This window comes from Lactuca virosa, chromosome 1 (genome assembly GCF_052849685.1).
Source record: "Lactuca virosa cultivar CGN04683 chromosome 1, Lactuca_virosa_CGN04683_v6, whole genome shotgun sequence".
Taxonomy (NCBI): domain Eukaryota; kingdom Viridiplantae; phylum Streptophyta; class Magnoliopsida; order Asterales; family Asteraceae; genus Lactuca; species Lactuca virosa.
Window position 1 is genome coordinate 221,828,501 of NC_136426.1, and position 17,397 is coordinate 221,845,897.

The window sequence follows — 17,397 nt, forward strand, 5'->3', positions numbered from 1 at the left end:
GGATTCCATTAAACAATTAATACTTTTGCCGTCCACTCACCGTCTAATAAACAAATATTAAACAATTCAATTGTTAAATTTGTCAAGTTACATTTATGGCCCTTGAACTCTTAGGAACTTGTCAATTTGTTCATGACTCCATAAATCTTAACATGATCCAATACCATTCAATTGAGCCCACAATTTGATAAATGCAATTCAAATCCAATTCTCGATAAATGCTGTTCATATAATTGATCCATTGTTGTGAGCCCAATACCTTCTTAAATCCTTTCAAACTAAAGTCGGTTATTTGTAATTGATTCTTGTCGTCATACGATGTCTCACAGATATACGCACTCAGTTGTTGATCCCGATTGTTCTTATGTTTTTATTCTCGTTCACTCAATTCGGTAATTAGATTGTATTTGATTGTTAATCTGAAGTTGTAACATCGATTTCATATGAGATTTGTTATATAACAGAAATCGATTTTGTTCAGATCTAAGTCTAAAAATCGAAGTCTTTATTGTCAATGTTGATGTCGATGCTGTATCAATGGTCGATTGATTGTTTATTGAATCGATTTGAGATATGTCTGGATGACGAAATGTTGAATCTCGCATCACATAAATGAATCGCATCAGGTCAACCCTCCAAAAGTCAAAATCGATTTGAATGAAGTGATTAAAAAAAATCTAAGAATTGAATGTTTTGGATTATTTTGGGAATCGAATTTTTTTGCAAAAGCGAATCTTGTGTTGATATCAGTTTCGATGTGTGGGTGGTATTTTCGATCTGTGGTGTATTTTGGAGTTAGAGTTTGTCATATGCTTGAAGAATTTCTCTGTTGACCGATCGATTGTTTTGATGTCAAAATGTGATGTGCGAAAGAAAGTTTATTTCTTGGTGTCGATTGGATTTCGAATGGTTAAGTTGAAGACTATGTTCGTTAATTTGAAATCGATCGTGAGTTAGGTCAACAATCGTTGATTTTGAGACTTGTTGCTGAGTAATGAAGAACGAAGGGTCAATGTTCGTTTGTTTATGGGTATCGATTGGGAACGAGAATTGAGAATTGAAGGATTGATTTACGAAGGGTTCAAGTGTGGTCGATGATTTGGGAACGAACAAGATAATAACGAATTTTTGGGAACGACTGATAAAAAAAACCGATGAACTGTAAGAACGAAAAATTGATTTTGGGTTGAATGTACGAAGCGAGTAAATTCGATTCAGAGGTTGGATGATTAAGAGGTTACTGTTCATTAAGAGGCTTCGAATGCCTTCGAAATCGTGTGTTTGGGAAAAATTTCGTAGGAAGGGATGAAATTTCGTGTGTTTGGATGGAATTTCGTACGAAGGGGTAGAAAGGATTTCGTACGAAATGTTGAATTTTCGTGTGAATTGTTAAAGATAAGCAAATTTTCGAATATGGTCCTTATAATTTCGACTATTTGACAAAGATTAAACCCTTCGGTATGTTTGATCAAAGTTTCGAATGATTTAAAGAAAAATGGCAAATTTTCGAATTCAGTCCCTGCATCTTTGAATATTTGGCAATTCCACAATTAATTGAAGTTTCGAATGTTTGACACTTTTCACTCAAATTCGAAAATTTTCTGAATTTTCGAATGTTTGGGACAACTCTTCGTATGTTTGGAACACAAATGGTAGAATTTTCGAAAATAGTCCCTGAGTCTTCGAATGTTTGGCGGTTCATACCCAAATTCGAAAAAGGACTGTTTTTGCTGAAAATTGAAGAAAATGCATTTCAAGCCCCTACAGTTTGTGCAAATTAACGCTTTCTAGCCAACTTTGGAAAAGGGGGAGAGTTTTGCATATTTTGCTGTTTTGGGCGCACCGGGTCACTGCAGAATTTTGAAATTGACAATTTCTACCAATTTTTGAGAAATTTTGTCAAAGACGATCCGTGAAGCTAAAAATTAAATATTTTTTGGGTTTTACGGATTGAAGCACAAAGTTTATGCCACATGTTAAGGGGGAGTTTTGACACGAAAAATTCCGAATAGAGCACGTTCTCTTTCCTTGAAGGTTTTATAATCAAATTTCGATTATAAAAAGGGGGATAAATTTATATGGAAATTCGAACTTGAATTTTTCATATTACGCGGATTTGAAGACCGAAGTGACCTTAATTTTTGAAGCTTACGAAATGATGAAATTGAAAGTTCGGAAGTGATGTATTCGAAATGGGTTTGGTTTTATTGAAGATTTTTGGGGTGTGCTTTATGCTCAACTTTTGGTGATCAATTTGGAGTTTGAGAAGCTCGTGATCATTCGTTGATGCTCGGTTTGTATGGTCTCACATCCTAGAGCCCAAATTGAAGAATCATGGAAGAATTGAAGATTGAAGTTCGTTTCGACATGTGTCACCTTTGAGGCTCGGATCGCGTAGTTGCTCGATTTTAGAAGATTTGAAGTGGGTCATTCATTCCTAACTTTGAGGGGGAGAATGTTGGGGTGTAAAGTTATTCATGATTGACTTTGTAATTGTTTGACTTTTGTAAAACCCACTTGCATGTGGTGCATTAGCCTTTAGACCCATGTGTTAGTGAGAGTGAGAGAGAGAGACATGTAAACACCTCTATATAAGGTGGGTTTAGTCCATTTGTAGAGGTGTGCTTGAGAGATGTAAAAGTGAGTGTGTAAGTGTGTGTTATTTATGTAGTCTAGATCTAGATCCTTTTTGTGTAACACCATATACAATCAATACATCTCTTGAACACCCAAATCACCATGTTCATTGTGCAAACTTTAATTCCGCATGCCAAACCATGTTCTTATGTCACTACAAATACACTTCATTTTCACCGCCCTTTTTCATTTTTGTAAACATTATCTCATCGGACCTCCTTTCTCTTCTCCATTCCTCTATCTGGAATCAGGTATGATTCTATAAAAAAATAGATGGTTTGATTCTTCTAGAGAAGGATGTTTTGATTAAAAGGGCCATATGGGTTCTCGAGATTCTCAACGGTCGAGGAAGTTACCTAAGGGATTGATGGATCGAGTATCACTGCCATTATTATAGGTAAGTAACTTGTCTCATCTTCCACTTTAATTCAAATTTATACCACCCCATTACAATTAGGGGTGAGCAAAAACCGAACCGACTAAAGAAAAACTGACAAAACCGCAACCGAAAAACCAAAACCGATGCAAAAACCAATGGTGCGGATTTAATTTTTGCAAAAACCGAAGGTCAACGGGGCGGTGCGGTTTCTATCCTAAAAACCGGTCCACCAAAACCGAACCGCACCGCAAGTGTGTATAGTAATAAATCAATCAATGTATATTATATACATGCTATTTAAAATTTTTATAAACGATAATATATTTATTATATGTTTTTTTGTGTTTGTGTAAGACTATATGGGGTGCACAAGAAATGTTCTATTGTTAGCCAAACGTACTAATCGATTACATGTAATAAGCTTGTAACAAATTAAGTCAAAATCAACCAACCTTCAATTATTAATTAGTTTGTGAGAGTAGTCACAAGTTGTATTTTAAGCGACTTACAATTTTTGATTATGTAATTTTGTTTTGAGCTGAAAATGAATGGTTTAAAAAAACAACACAAAACAAGCTTACATACATATGGTTTTCAGTTCTTACAGTTTTAAAAAACCGCACCAAAAAACATAAAAAAACTGCACCAAATTCTTAACACGATTTAAAACCGAAGCCGCACCGATACAAACCGAAACCGCATTTAAAAACCGAAAAATCGAACCATTGCAAAACCGCACCCAACGGTTTTAAGAATGCAAAAGCCGCACCATGCGGTTTGCGGTTCGGTTTGGTCTGAAAACCGCACCAAACTGCACCATGCTCACCCCTAATTACAATATTAGTTGTCGTTCTAATTTTTCCTTCTAAGTGTTCGATGAAAGTACTAACAAAACTTTATTTTTGCTATGATGTTATTTCAGGAGCCTCAAGTGGGCCAAGGACTGAAACTTCAAAGGTTCTTGCACTTCGTGGAGTCTGCATAATTATGATTGCTAGGAATATATCAGTAGGAAGAGAGGTCAAATAAGCTAAATCCTAAAACAAATCCCTACTGCCAAACTCGATACCATGGAGCCCGATGTCAGTTCCATATCATTAGTAAACAATTTTGCATCAGATTTCAAATCCTCAAGTCTTCCGATCAATATCCGATCTGTAAAAATCAATAATCCCCATGGTAATGGTATCCAAATTGTTTATATGTAAGATTATTTAGTCTTTATTGCGTGTTTTCAGTCCAACAATAAAGCAGGAATCTTGGAAACCCCATATATGTTATCCAAAGACAACATAGAGTAAATAAAGACTATAATATCTCTTTGAGTTTCAGAATTGTTTGTTATTTAAAATTTTTATTCAATTATTGGACATGCAATGAGTATGCTATTCAGTCATTGGACATGTCATGGATAGTTTGCTATTTTTTTGTAGGTGGACATTCATTCCGCTTTAAAGCTATGTCCGAAAACTACTCGATGTGGAGTTTACTTTTATAATTACTTTGCTCGTGGATTTGATATATTATTTGATGGCCACGTATTTTGTTTATATATTCTTAGGGAGGAGGGAGTCGTTCCCTTCCAACCCACCGAACCCACTGCCACATCAATTTTTCTCTTTTATTTTTCTTCATCTTTCCGAACCCACAACACACGAAAATCCTATCTTTTTGAACCCACTCAACCCACCCAATTAAAAAAAATACAAAACAACTAAGGTATAAGTTTTAAAACAAATGGTACAAGAGAAAATAAGAAAGAGAAAGTAGAGAGAGATGATGAAGTGGGTTAGTGAAACCAATCAACCCACTCGTTGAAGCGGGAGTGGTACCGCCGATAACTCTATTGTTAATTAAGATTTTACATTTGATTGTTTTGTATTTTTTTTAATTGAGTGGGTTGAGTGAGTTCAAAAAGATAGGATTTTCGTATGTTGTGGGTTCGGAAAGATGAAGAAAAATAAAAGAGAAAAAATGATATGACAGTGGGTTCAGTAGGTTGGGAGGGAATGACTCCCTCCTCCCTTAAAGATACTATTTTTCAATAGGATTTCATGTTTTATAAATTGTCATTTTTATATATTGTTTTAAATATTCAGACTCATAAGATTAAAAAGTTTCTGCTACATACAAACTAACCATGACATGAGGACTTTAAATCATACATAAAATGCAATTTTGCTATCAACACTACAACCAATGATCTTTTGAACTAACTTTTTGTTTATTTGTAGGTGATGGTGCATTTCATAAGATATGAATTCCTCAAAAAGTAGGATTACACCTGACACAAAATGTGACCAAGTCGAGGTTAATATAATTATTTTATCACTACTCTGAGTTTACTAATTTTTTTTTTAACTAAAAAGACATGGCATGTGCTACGGAAATGAAGTATGGAGATTGTAACTAGGATTTGACTAATTTTTGTTTTATAAAATTTGTATTTGTTATATTATTGGGTTAAATGCAGAAAAATAACAATTACTTTCATTGCTTTGTTTATCATAGATACCCTACTTTTGGTTTTTCCTATTACAACATTGTACTTTGAAAAATCATACACAATTATAACAATTCTAACAATTCTTACTGCTATAATTGGGTAGTTTTTTCAAAGTCTAATGTCCTAATAAGAAAACTATGGGAAGTACAATGCCTTAATAAGAAAAAACTAAAAGTACGATGATTTAATAAAAAGAAATGTAAGTAATTGGGTAAACAAATTAATGAAAGTACAATGATTTAATAGAAAAAATGTAAGTAAATTGAAGTATGATGCATTTGGTGTGAGTCAATGGATTTGACTCTGTGTGTGCATTTGTAATTTCTTTTATTGTAGTTACATTGGAACTCCTATGCTTATAGCATTCTTTGTATTTATTTTTATTTTATTAACTCATCATATTGTGACTAAACTCAAGTCAAAAAGCAAGTTAATTGTTTTAGTTGTGTGGAAGACTCATCCAAAGCTCTCATTTTGCATATTCAGATTACGTTATTTGAAGGATAAATCTGGAAATTGCCATTTTTGGTGAATTGTATACAACTAAATCACTGTAATAGGATGTGGATCCATCATTTGAAAAAGAAAGCTCATCATTTGTAGCTATTAACCCATTATTTTTATTTTTTAGACAAGTTTATAGATTTTATTTTGATTTTAAGATTATAGTCTAGCATAATTTTTTTTTAAATATAATGTTTTTATAACAGATCTTGATTTATGTTGATCTTTCTATAGGTGCTAATTTTGATTTTATGCACAATTTATTATAACCTACGATCATCACAAATTTGCTATCAATATTACACAATTAACATAATCATGTACCTTAAAAGAACTAAATGACTATACGATCTTTGTAAGACATTACAAAATGAGTTTAGATTAAGATCAAAATTTAACGCATTAAACAAATATATTTTTATATTTATATTTTAACAATTATAGAAATATATTTACATAGAAGATTATACATTATAAAAATATAATTATTAATTATCAATATTGTTCATTACCATTTTTAATTATCTATATTGTTTTTCTTTCTCACCCGTGGTTTCCACGGGTTGTAACCTATTGTATATATATATATATATATATATATATATATATATATATATATATATATATATATATATATATATATATATATTCGAAAATATTTTGACATGTCCTAAATTAGTGAAATTATCTTAAGTTTTTAAAATGTAATCTTAATTAATCCAAATATTAACACAGTTACCATAAATTTTTTGTCTCAAATTCATTTTCAACTAAGATTCAGTGACCATTATCCTATCGTCGCTATGTTTTCTTAACTTATGTATATTCATAAGTAGTTAATGACCACAATTATTTGACCACCAAATTTCTTAATGACCACTTAGTGAGCCGTTAGTGATGACAATGATAATATTATCATTAAATTTAAAGTAAATAATTACTCAAACCGCAAAACCGCATGTAAACCGCATAAACCGTCCGCACCAACCGCACCGCATAATGCGGTTTTGAACGTTCGCAGTGCGGTTTGTGGTTTCTAAATAACTCAAACCGCATATGCGGTGCGGTTTGCGGTTTTGGTTCTAAACCGCACCAAACCGCACCGCGCACACCCTAGCAGGGATATCGGTTGGCCTAAAGACCATTTTAGAAGTAAAAACTATTTTTGGACTTTTTAACAAAATGCAAAGTACAAAGAACCATTTTTGCATTTTTCCAACACATTATAATCTCCTGGACGCTGGACTCGACGGGAGTGACCAAAAGATGACAAGTTCTCCACCACCACTACAACATCCCCAGATCAACACCACTGCCATCGCCGACGGTAGTTCTACGACTACTTCTACTAGTACTACGACTCCATGGAGCTGCGAGACGAACTGGACTGTCACACGCGGTTCTCTCGACTCCGCCGTCACGTTCGAGTCTTTTGATTTCCCGATCGACTCGGAATCCACGGGTCCAAAACCGCCACTCCTTCTCGTACCACCTTCTACCTCTGATTTTGAACCTTGCGAGATCAAACGTGAGTTTTCGATTTGATTATTATCTGCTCCTTCTATTTGTAAGTCGATTGATCTGTTTTTTGGTATTCAGATGTGTGTTATTGGAACCTATGTATGTTTTTGTATATGAGGAATTACATATATATTTCCATTTCAGTTTTTAATCATCTTTGTTAAAACTAGATTACATGGCTGTAAGTACTTTATAGTTCTAGTGATAATGACTTATAAGCCAAATACTACATGTATGTATAGGCAGCCTCTGAAATTGTGTCCTTGGACATATGAAAATTATTCAGTACTGGAGTCAATTCATCATGTTTCAACATGAATCAGCTTGTGTTTTTAGCCTGAATTACCTGTAAAATAGAATTCTTGTGTGCACAAAATGGCTTAGAGTTCACCAGATGTAACTCCCTGCCATTGGACTCCTCTCCATAGCTCACCAGACAACTCTCTTTAGTTATACTTTATGCTTTTATAACATTCCTTTGAACCTTTGCAAACTTATAGGCTGTAATTTATTCATAACAAGTTTAATTAAACCCTAGTACAAAGATTCATGATGTGATGCCATGTACTGTATTTATGTTTTAACTACTATCTTGAGATCTATAATATTAAAATATGAATGTAATAATGTTCCTCACCTGAAGGTGTCCTAGATTGCCAAAAAAATGTCTTCAAATTGTGTTATTACCTGCGTCAATCTCAACATTTAGGGTATCTCTATTTCTTTGCTAATCTCCAAATTTCTTGTGATCTAATTACCTATAAGTGGATTATTTAAAGCATGTGGTTTAACAAGTTCAATGTGCATAGCTTACACATAAACTTATATGCACATCCTTCATTTGGCTAGGTTGCCATTTTCAATTTCATTTTTACTATAACTTTTACAAAGCAAAGGGAAGTTGCATCTTATTATAACTTGAAAGATATGATGCATATAGAATAGGGTTACATGAATTCTTAGTGTTTCTTTTATCTGGTTAACTTGTTTCCCATTTTAGGTTGTATCTTGTACAAAATGAGGGCTTAACATCACAATATAGATATGAAATAGAGTTCTAAACACAAATATACAAATCTTTGACTGATTTAAAAACCAAACATAAATGTTCAATCAAGCATGTGACAGATTTCAATTCGTTCACATTAGACTTTTGAGATTTTTTTTTTATATTCATTTTTTTTTGTATGAATCATCCCTATTGTTAAGGCATTGTACTTTGAAAAACATACATGAAAAATGAAAATAGCATGGTACTTTTAATTTTTTCTCATTAGGACATTATACTTTCATAAATTTATCCATTTATAGCAGCAGCAATTGCTTTCTATTTTGGTGGCATTGCTATAAATAGATAAAGTTTTCAAAGTACAACACTTTAATAAAAAAGAAATGAATCAATGAAAGTACATTGCTATTTCTTACATTTTACAAGATACCCTTCAACTTTCTTGCAGTGAATTTCACTCAAAAGCACGAGATTCGTCAGGTGTATGTCAGAAGTACAGCTCGTGTTTATGAAATATATTATGCACCTGATCTTCATAGTGAAAATGAGTATCTCTGCACTGTTCGTTGTAATGCTGCTTCTGTAACTGATGTCAAAAATGCAATTTCTGCAAACTTGGAGGGTCTAAATGAAATATTACCAAAGGGAAGGGTGTCAGGTGAAAATAATATTGGCACCAATGAAGATGATTGGGTGGAGATTAAACTCCCTGTTGCTCGAGTTGATGAAGGAAATACATATTTGGCAAATCAGACTTCAAATGCCATCAGAAATTATCAGGTACTACAATTTGAAGTGATCTCAATCAAGAAATAGCAATGTACTTTTGTTTATTTATATATTTTAGCATCCTACTTTCATATCTTTTATAAAAAGCAAATATCACTGCTATAAAAAGGAGAAAGTTGGAACTTAGAAGTACATTATTGTAATAGAAATAAGGGTTAATCTCATAAAAGACCTTATTATATTTTGTGTTTTTTGCGGATTAAACCTCAAATTTATTTTTTGCCTTAAAAAGACCTTGTATTGTTTCATTTTTTTTGATTTGACCCTTTTAGTCATTATTTTCCAAAAAAAATTGTAAAATGTGAGGTTTTTTTCGAGAAAAACTAAAAATGTTGAGGGTTTATTTGGAAGTAGTTAGAAGGTTGAGGGTTTTTTTTTGGAAAAGAAGAGTAAATTACACGAATGGTCCCTATGGTTTAGGGTAATTTATGCGTTTGGTCCCTAACTTATTTTTCTAACTTGGAAGATCCCTACTGTTTGTTTTTGTTACGCGTTTTTGTTACGCGTTTGGTCCCTGTCTTACCTAAAAAATCTATTTTGCCATTGATTTTTTAATTTATTTAAAGAAACACACCCCCAACCCCACCTCACCCCACCCCCCTCACCTTACCTTACCTTACCTATCCCGCAACTTTTTCTTATTTAAATAATAGTCTTTTTAGGTAAGACAGGGACCAAGTGCGTCACAAAAACAAACAGTAGGGACCAAATGCGTAACAAAAACAAATAATAGGGACCTTCCGAGCTAAAAAAATAAGTTAGGGACCAAGCTCGCAAATTACCCAAAAAACCATAGGGACCATTCGTGTAATTTACTCGAAAAAAAAAGACAAAGTTGAGGGTTTTTTTGGCAAAAATGAAAAAGTACAAGGGTTTTTCTTAGGCAAAAAATAAAGTTGAGGTTTAATCCGGAAAAAACAAAAAATATAAGGTCTTTTATGAGATTAACCCCAGAAATAACAAAAGTAGGATGCCATAATACACAAACAAATGAAAGTACATTGCCATTTTTGCATTTAACCTTTTTTTATAATAAAGCATGTGATGATTGTAATTTGAAATAAATTACCTAGTTATAGCATTGGACTCTCAATTTGTTCCTATTAAGGCATTGAATTTTTTTTAAAAAATTACCAAATTATATACCATTGTACTTTCACTTTTTTTTCTTATTCAGACATTATACAACAAAAATTGCTTTGTATTTAGATGATATTGCTATAAACTGGGTACATTTTTCAAAGCACAATGCTGTAGGTAATTAGAAGAAATGAACGTAGGATGTTATGACTTATTGACTTATGATAAAGTCATAAACAAATAAATAGAAGTTGCTATTTCTTGTATTTAACCTATTTAATATTGGTTTTATTTATTTGTATGTTACAGAATTACTATGAAGCTACAGCAGAAATGAACGATTCAGAGCCTTGTAAATCACTGACACTTCGTTTACTATCGCTTCAAAGTAAAGGTTTTGTACATGTTGATGAAGTCTACGTGTTTGCTGACTGTATCGATTCAGACGATTCCCAGAACCAGAATCTTCTTAATAATCCAGAACCACCTTCATCTGGAACTTCACTTATGACTCTGCTTGTTCCCACACTTTTAGGATTATCAAAATCTAGATCCATCCAGTCAACCACTCAACATTCCACTTCCAAATCTGTTGAAAAACCAATCAACACCGAGTCACGACCAACTACTGAGTTGACTCGCTGCCAACTGCCACCTTCTACTGCTGAGTTGACTCGGTGCCATAACCGAACCGAAAGTTCAGGGGGTTTTCCGGTGGCGGATTCCGATGGAATTGTAATTCGAAATTCCGAGTCGGGAGGAACTGATGAGTTGACTCGGTGCCAACTGCCACCTTCTACTGCTGAGTTGACTCACTGCCATAACCAAAGTTCACGGGGTTTTTCGGTGGCGGATTCCGATGGAATTGGAATTCAAGATTCTGAGACGGGAGGAACTGATGAGTTGACTCGGTGCCAAGTTCCTGCTTCGAATTCAGATAAAGACAAGGTATGTATTTTCAGATGACTGCGGATTCCGATGGAAGTCAGTTACATTGGAATCTTTTGAATTCCATGTTTGATGGATTCATTTTTTATTGAAAGCCGAAAATACCCTCATTTTATATAATGGTTAAATGCAAGAAAAACACAGTACTTTCACTGATTTGTTTAGGGTTAATCTCATAAAAAACCTATATTTTGTGTTTTTCTCTGGATTAAATCTCATTATTTTTTTTTTCATGAAAAAGACCTTATGTTTTTTAATTTTTTCCGAAAAACCCTCAACTTTGTCTTATTAAAGGGTTAATATAAAAAAAACCCTTATATTTTGTGCTTTTTCCGGAGTAAATATCAAATTTATTTTTTGCCTGAAAAAGACCTTGTATTTTTTCATTTTTCCGAAAAAGCCCTCAACTTTGTATTTTTTTTCCGAAAAAACCTTCAACCTTCTAATTGCTTCCAAATAAACCGTCAACCTTTTTAGTTATTCTCGAAAAAACCCTCACATTTTACATTTTTTTTGGAAAACAAATGACTAAAAGGGCTGGATTGGAAAAAATGAAAAAACTACAAGGTCTTTTTAAGGCAAAAAATAAATTTGAGGTTTAATCCGGAAAAAAACACAAAATATAAGTTCTTTTTTGAGATTAACCATTTTTTCCGAAAAAAACCCCTCAACCTTCTAAATGTTTCCAAATAAATCCTCAACTTTTTTAGTTTTTACTGAAAAAACCCTCACATTTTACCAAATTTTTTAGAGAAAAATGACTAAAAGAGCCAGATCGGGAAAAATGAAAAAATGCAAGGTCTTTTTCATGAAAAAAAATAAAGTTGAGGCTTAATCCGTAAAAAAAACACAAAATATAAGGTCTTTTATGAGATTAACCCATTTGTTTATTATAACATCTTACTTTATTTCTTTGTATTACAACATTTAAGTTGAAGAATCTACCCAATTATTAGCAATGTCATCAAAATCCAAAACTCTTTTTACTGCTAGAATTGTGTATATTTTTCAAAGTTGAACGATTTAGCTTGAATTCTGTAATAGAAAGAAATGAAAGCAGGATGCTATAAATTATAATAAATTAATTAAAGTACATTGCTATATCTTTAAGATTCTAACTCCTTTTGACAGATCCATGAACCAAACACCAGTTTAATGGAACAACTTGTGTCAAGAGTGAGTAGAATTGAAGATATGTTATTGAGGTTTGAAGAGAACATGTTGAACCCCATAAACCACATTGAAGCAAGACTCCACCATGTAGAACAGCAACTCCAATCACTCACCAAAAATCCCCAAATTCCAGTTTTACCCTCTTCCCCAACATCTGAACCAAAATTAGAAAATACCAACCAACTTCATGCTCACTCTGAATCACAAAACTTGGATCTTATTGTGGAGTCTCAAGATTCTGAAGAAAAACAGCAACTGAATAATGATTTTGAAAAACCAAAGAAATCTGTTTCCATTGATGATGCTTTGGCTGCAGCTCTAGCTGGATTCTCATCTTTTACAAAACCCAATGATGAATTTCCAGTTTTACCCCTCGAATCTCCACAAGAACAGTGTTCGACTTCAATTCCTCCTGATGTATCCACAGAGATCCCCTCTAATAAAACTAATGTTCACCAAGACTCCATTGAAGCAGACAACATTTTGACTTTTGACAAAATCGATGATCAGTCTCCAGATGTTAAAGATGAGTCTGAATCGGTCAACATTTTGACTTTTGACAAAAAGCAAAACTCCATTGAAGCGGTCAACAACATTTTGACTTTTGACAAAAATGATGATCAGTGTCCAGATGTTAAAGATGAGTCTGAATCGGTCAACATTTTGACTTTTGACAAAAAGCAAAACTCCATTGAAGCGGTCAACAACATTTTGACTTTTGACAAAAACGAAATTCTGAAACATTTCCCGGATGGGTCTCCAGATGTTAAAGATGGGTTTGAATGTGATTTTGAGACTTGTGTTCTTGAGGTGAAGTTTGCTTCAATGGAGAATGGGAATCTCAAATCCCATCTTGAAGACTTTTTGTCTTACACTGATGAGAATCCTGCTATGATTGATGAAGGCTTATTGATAGAGGAAACAACTGGAAATGGAAACAGTTTATTGCTGGATTTAGATGGTGATGACGTGGCGGAAGGTGTGCTACAAGATCTTCCGAATGTTCATGTGGAAGCATCTTTCGATAGTCTCATTTGATGTTTTTTTTTTGGGTGAGTAATGTTTTGCATTGTATATATATATAATAACTCTTATATTTAATATAATTTGTGCGATAAAACTGTCTGAATCTTTAAAGAAGTGATGGCAAATTTGTAAAATTAGGACTTGAAAAAAATGAATATTTTAGGTATATTATTCTATTTTGATATTGTTATAGATGTTAAAAGACCACTTATTTTTATTACTTTTTTTTTTTCAAACTTGAAGTAAGTGGTGTTTTAATATGTTAAAAAAAGTACTATATCTTTAAATAAGTTTGAAACATAAAAATTAAATTAAATATACAAAAACGAGTTAATATCAATTTAATTTTTAATAAGAATCAAAATTAACAATATTAATTATAGACTATTATTATACAATTAATGAACTAAAAATTAATAAGCTCAAATTTGGAAACTAATTCGCTTTAATGAAACTCAAACTCTATATTTTGGTGTTATACACTTATATATCACACTAGGTTATAACCCGTAGAAACCACGTTCAGTATATTTAAAATTTTATATAGATAAAAAAATAGTAAATGCAAAAAAAAATCAAGATATTATTGATTGTAAGTAATTATGAATTAATTTGTTATGCAAAATAAACATAATAATGTTATTAGGATATGATTTTATATTTTCAAAATTTAAATTGAATTTGATTTGTTACCAAAAAAAGGAAATAATAAAAATCATAGAAAAATGCCATGTGTCAAAGAAACATTCTAAAAAAACTGACACGTGTCATTTTTAGGTTTCATTTATCAGAAGAGATAGATTTGATGTTGGATTAGTGTGAGGATGTAAAAGTAAAACAACAGCCTGAAAAGCCCGTAGTTTCTTACTGACTTTGTCTAAAAATAGGTAAGTTATATATATATATATATATATATATATATATATATATATATATATATACACACACACACACACACACTAGGTTATAGCCCGTGGGAACCACAGTTACAAAAATAAATAAATTTTTATAGTAAAAACTCATAATTATTAATCAATTATTTTCAGTAAATTATACAAAAAAACCATAATATTTTTAAAAAATGGACCATATTTATTTTTAAATACTAATGGATGTCATTCTGTAGATAATATAGGGGTTACATGTACAATTAATAAATTATAAGACACTTAGTAAATAGAAATAAGTTACACGATGAAAAATTAAAATTTGTTAGACTAAATATAAGTTGCACAAGAAAATTGATAGCAGAATCAGTGTAAAGTGTTGCAAATAAACAACGTAATATTCTAACTTTTTCAGATTTGATGAATACTATTATTGAAAAGTCTATTCCAAATCAATATTGAGTTTACATTCCTGGTAATCCAATGTTGTATTTCAACTATTAAATTACATATCAAAATCTTCATTCTTGGCCACCATTTGATGCTTCTTCCTCCATTGGATATTTTCTCACCTTCTCCTTTTCCGCTTGCTTTCCTGAAACAAAAAAATATTCAAAACAAAAAATTAATAAATAATGCTTAAAACAAATTTGAAACTTTATATAAGAAGTTGTTTTTACGTTACCTTTATTATTTTTCGTCTTCACAAATAAATCTAACCATGCTTTGATTTCTGGGTAATCAACCGTTTTAGTTGGTTACAACTCTTAAAAGTGTATGAGAGGTTATTCAATCGGATCCATTTGACATCAAAACAATCATTAATTTTATACGCACCGCAAAATAACTGCACCATGGATAACAATTGAACTCTTGTCCCACCAAAAAAAGACATAAATGCCCTTATAATTGGGTTATTTATGGGGTAAAGTTTGATGAGTTGATTTACCAGGATTTTCATGAAGAATAGGGTATGGATGTAAAAGGTCATGACAATTAGTAACCAAAGATGGTATGGAATGGAATATTGAATTCCAATTCCTTTGGAAGCAAAAAAATAAAAAAATAAAAAAATAAAAAAAAGAAAGAAAGAAAACCTTTGCCATCTACTGTGCCTGTGACTATATCAATTGCATAAACATCATTCTCCTCGATCTCTGCATCATCCAATCTTATTCCGGGATTTGAAACACTTACTACTACTTTTTCCCCATCTATCCAACTCATTATCTATGTCCTCTCCAATCCATATACTTGTCAATTTAAACATACTTTTACAAAGAAATAAACAAATAGTACTCAAGTATTAGAATTGTATAAAAGTAACATATTCATTAAAAGAAAAGAAAGATTGAAACTACCTTCATCAATAGCTTCAACATCATCAACTTGGAGACCAAAAAACATAATGTTACCTAATGGTGTCATCCAACCTGACATACAAATGTCAACTGGATTAATATCCATCATTTGTACCCAACCAAAATGATGAAACATGATTAGTCTAAGTGTATCTTAAAACATATGTTACAAAGAAAACAAATGCCCGCTAGACATAATGAGCATTTTTATAGAAAATGAAAAAAGAGGGTCAGATCGATCTAACCTCCAAATTTTAAGGAATTGTCCCATCAATCTTCTATTCCACTTAACCAAACCATGTTCATCTTTTGGTGATAATCAAGGAACATTATCAAATTATGTAGCTTCAGAATCCTAATAAAATCAAAACAGATACTGTTAGTTAGGAACATTGATAATGATATAAATATGAATATTACTATATATGGTGATGAAGAAGAAAAACAAAAAATTTGGTCAACATGAACATAAAATGATTTAAAGGTTAGATGTTTTACCTTCCCAGAATGCACTTTTCAACATTCAACATACCTTTTGATTCAAAAAATGTCCTTTTTACCATGACATATGTGACCTGGCACAAAATATTTTTGGTCATCAAAATCTTTCGAAATATTTTTCCAATTAAAGCATTGTACTTTAAGTTATAGGGGTTGACATTTTCATAAATAAACACAAAGAAGTTTAAATAAAAGTTATTTCTTATCTGGATGAATCAGATCTCCATGTACTTCCTAATCGAAGTCTTGAAGGATTGATTGATTATACCTACTGCCTTTCTTGATCTACATTTAAGACATTTAACTCCTAAAAGGTAAATTCTTGTATTACCCTTCTCATTAACAACTATATGTCTATAAAATAGCTTTGCAAATCCAATGACCTCTTCTTGTTTGATAAAGTAGATGTAGGCTCTTGCATATGATTAGTCACTTCAAATTACAAACAGGCGCAATTAAAATTTAATTGCTAAAAATGTACGTAAAAATGGATGCTTTTAAAAAATATATTGAACTTTATGGATGTAAGTCGATTAATTCCATGACGAATACTTAAATCATATTAAATGACAGTTTTCTTATACTAAAGTACCCTAAAATCAAGACTTTATGAGTAATTTACAAATAAATTGACCTTATATTTAGTAAAATCCACCTACCAAATGATGTGACAATAGGTAATTGCATGCAGAAATTGTTTTACCTAGTCTGAATAGCAGAAAATTAGATGAAACAGAGTTATATAATTTTAACAAATAGGATGGGTTGCTAATGAAAAAAGATAAATAATATTGATGCCATCAAATGTTTTACCTTTTGCTTCACAAATCTGGATAAAGAATATGATTAACTGCATCAATTTTGTACATTGACACACCGGATTTTAGTCATTTTTCTTTAGACATGATCTGCATCCGATTTTACACACAGATAACAACCTACAAATTCGATGATTAACTGCAAAATCTAAAAAAAATAATAAATAAATAAATAAACTTAATACCGTAATCAAGTGACACATTCATCTTCAAGAGCATTAATAGAGAGAGAGAGAGAGAGAGTTAAATGGAATCATA

General features: G+C 31.9%; 1 protein-coding gene across 1 annotated transcript; it reads left to right on the forward strand.

Moving 5' to 3' along the window:
- Positions 1 to 7,233: 7,233 nt before the first annotated feature.
- Positions 7,234 to 13,706, forward strand: LOC145164946 (40S ribosomal protein S27). The gene is made up of 4 exons (XM_079083597.1): positions 7,234 to 7,554; positions 9,005 to 9,336; positions 10,735 to 11,373; positions 12,505 to 13,706. Exons 1-4 carry the CDS (start codon positions 7,293 to 7,295, stop codon positions 13,582 to 13,584), a joined length of 2,313 nt encoding a protein of 770 aa, XP_078939723.1. The 5' UTR covers positions 7,234 to 7,292; the 3' UTR covers positions 13,585 to 13,706.
- Positions 13,707 to 17,397: the final 3,691 nt, after the last annotated feature.

Coding starts and splice junctions, on each gene's coding strand:
- LOC145164946 (XM_079083597.1), top strand. CDS start 7,293: ATGACAAGTTCTCCACCACCACTACAACATCCCCAGATCAACACCACT. Junction 9,337..10,734: donor ATGCCATCAGAAATTATCAG/GTACTACAATTT, acceptor TGTATGTTACAG/AATTACTATGAAGCTACAGC. Junction 11,374..12,504: donor CGAATTCAGATAAAGACAAG/GTATGTATTTTC, acceptor TCCTTTTGACAG/ATCCATGAACCAAACACCAG.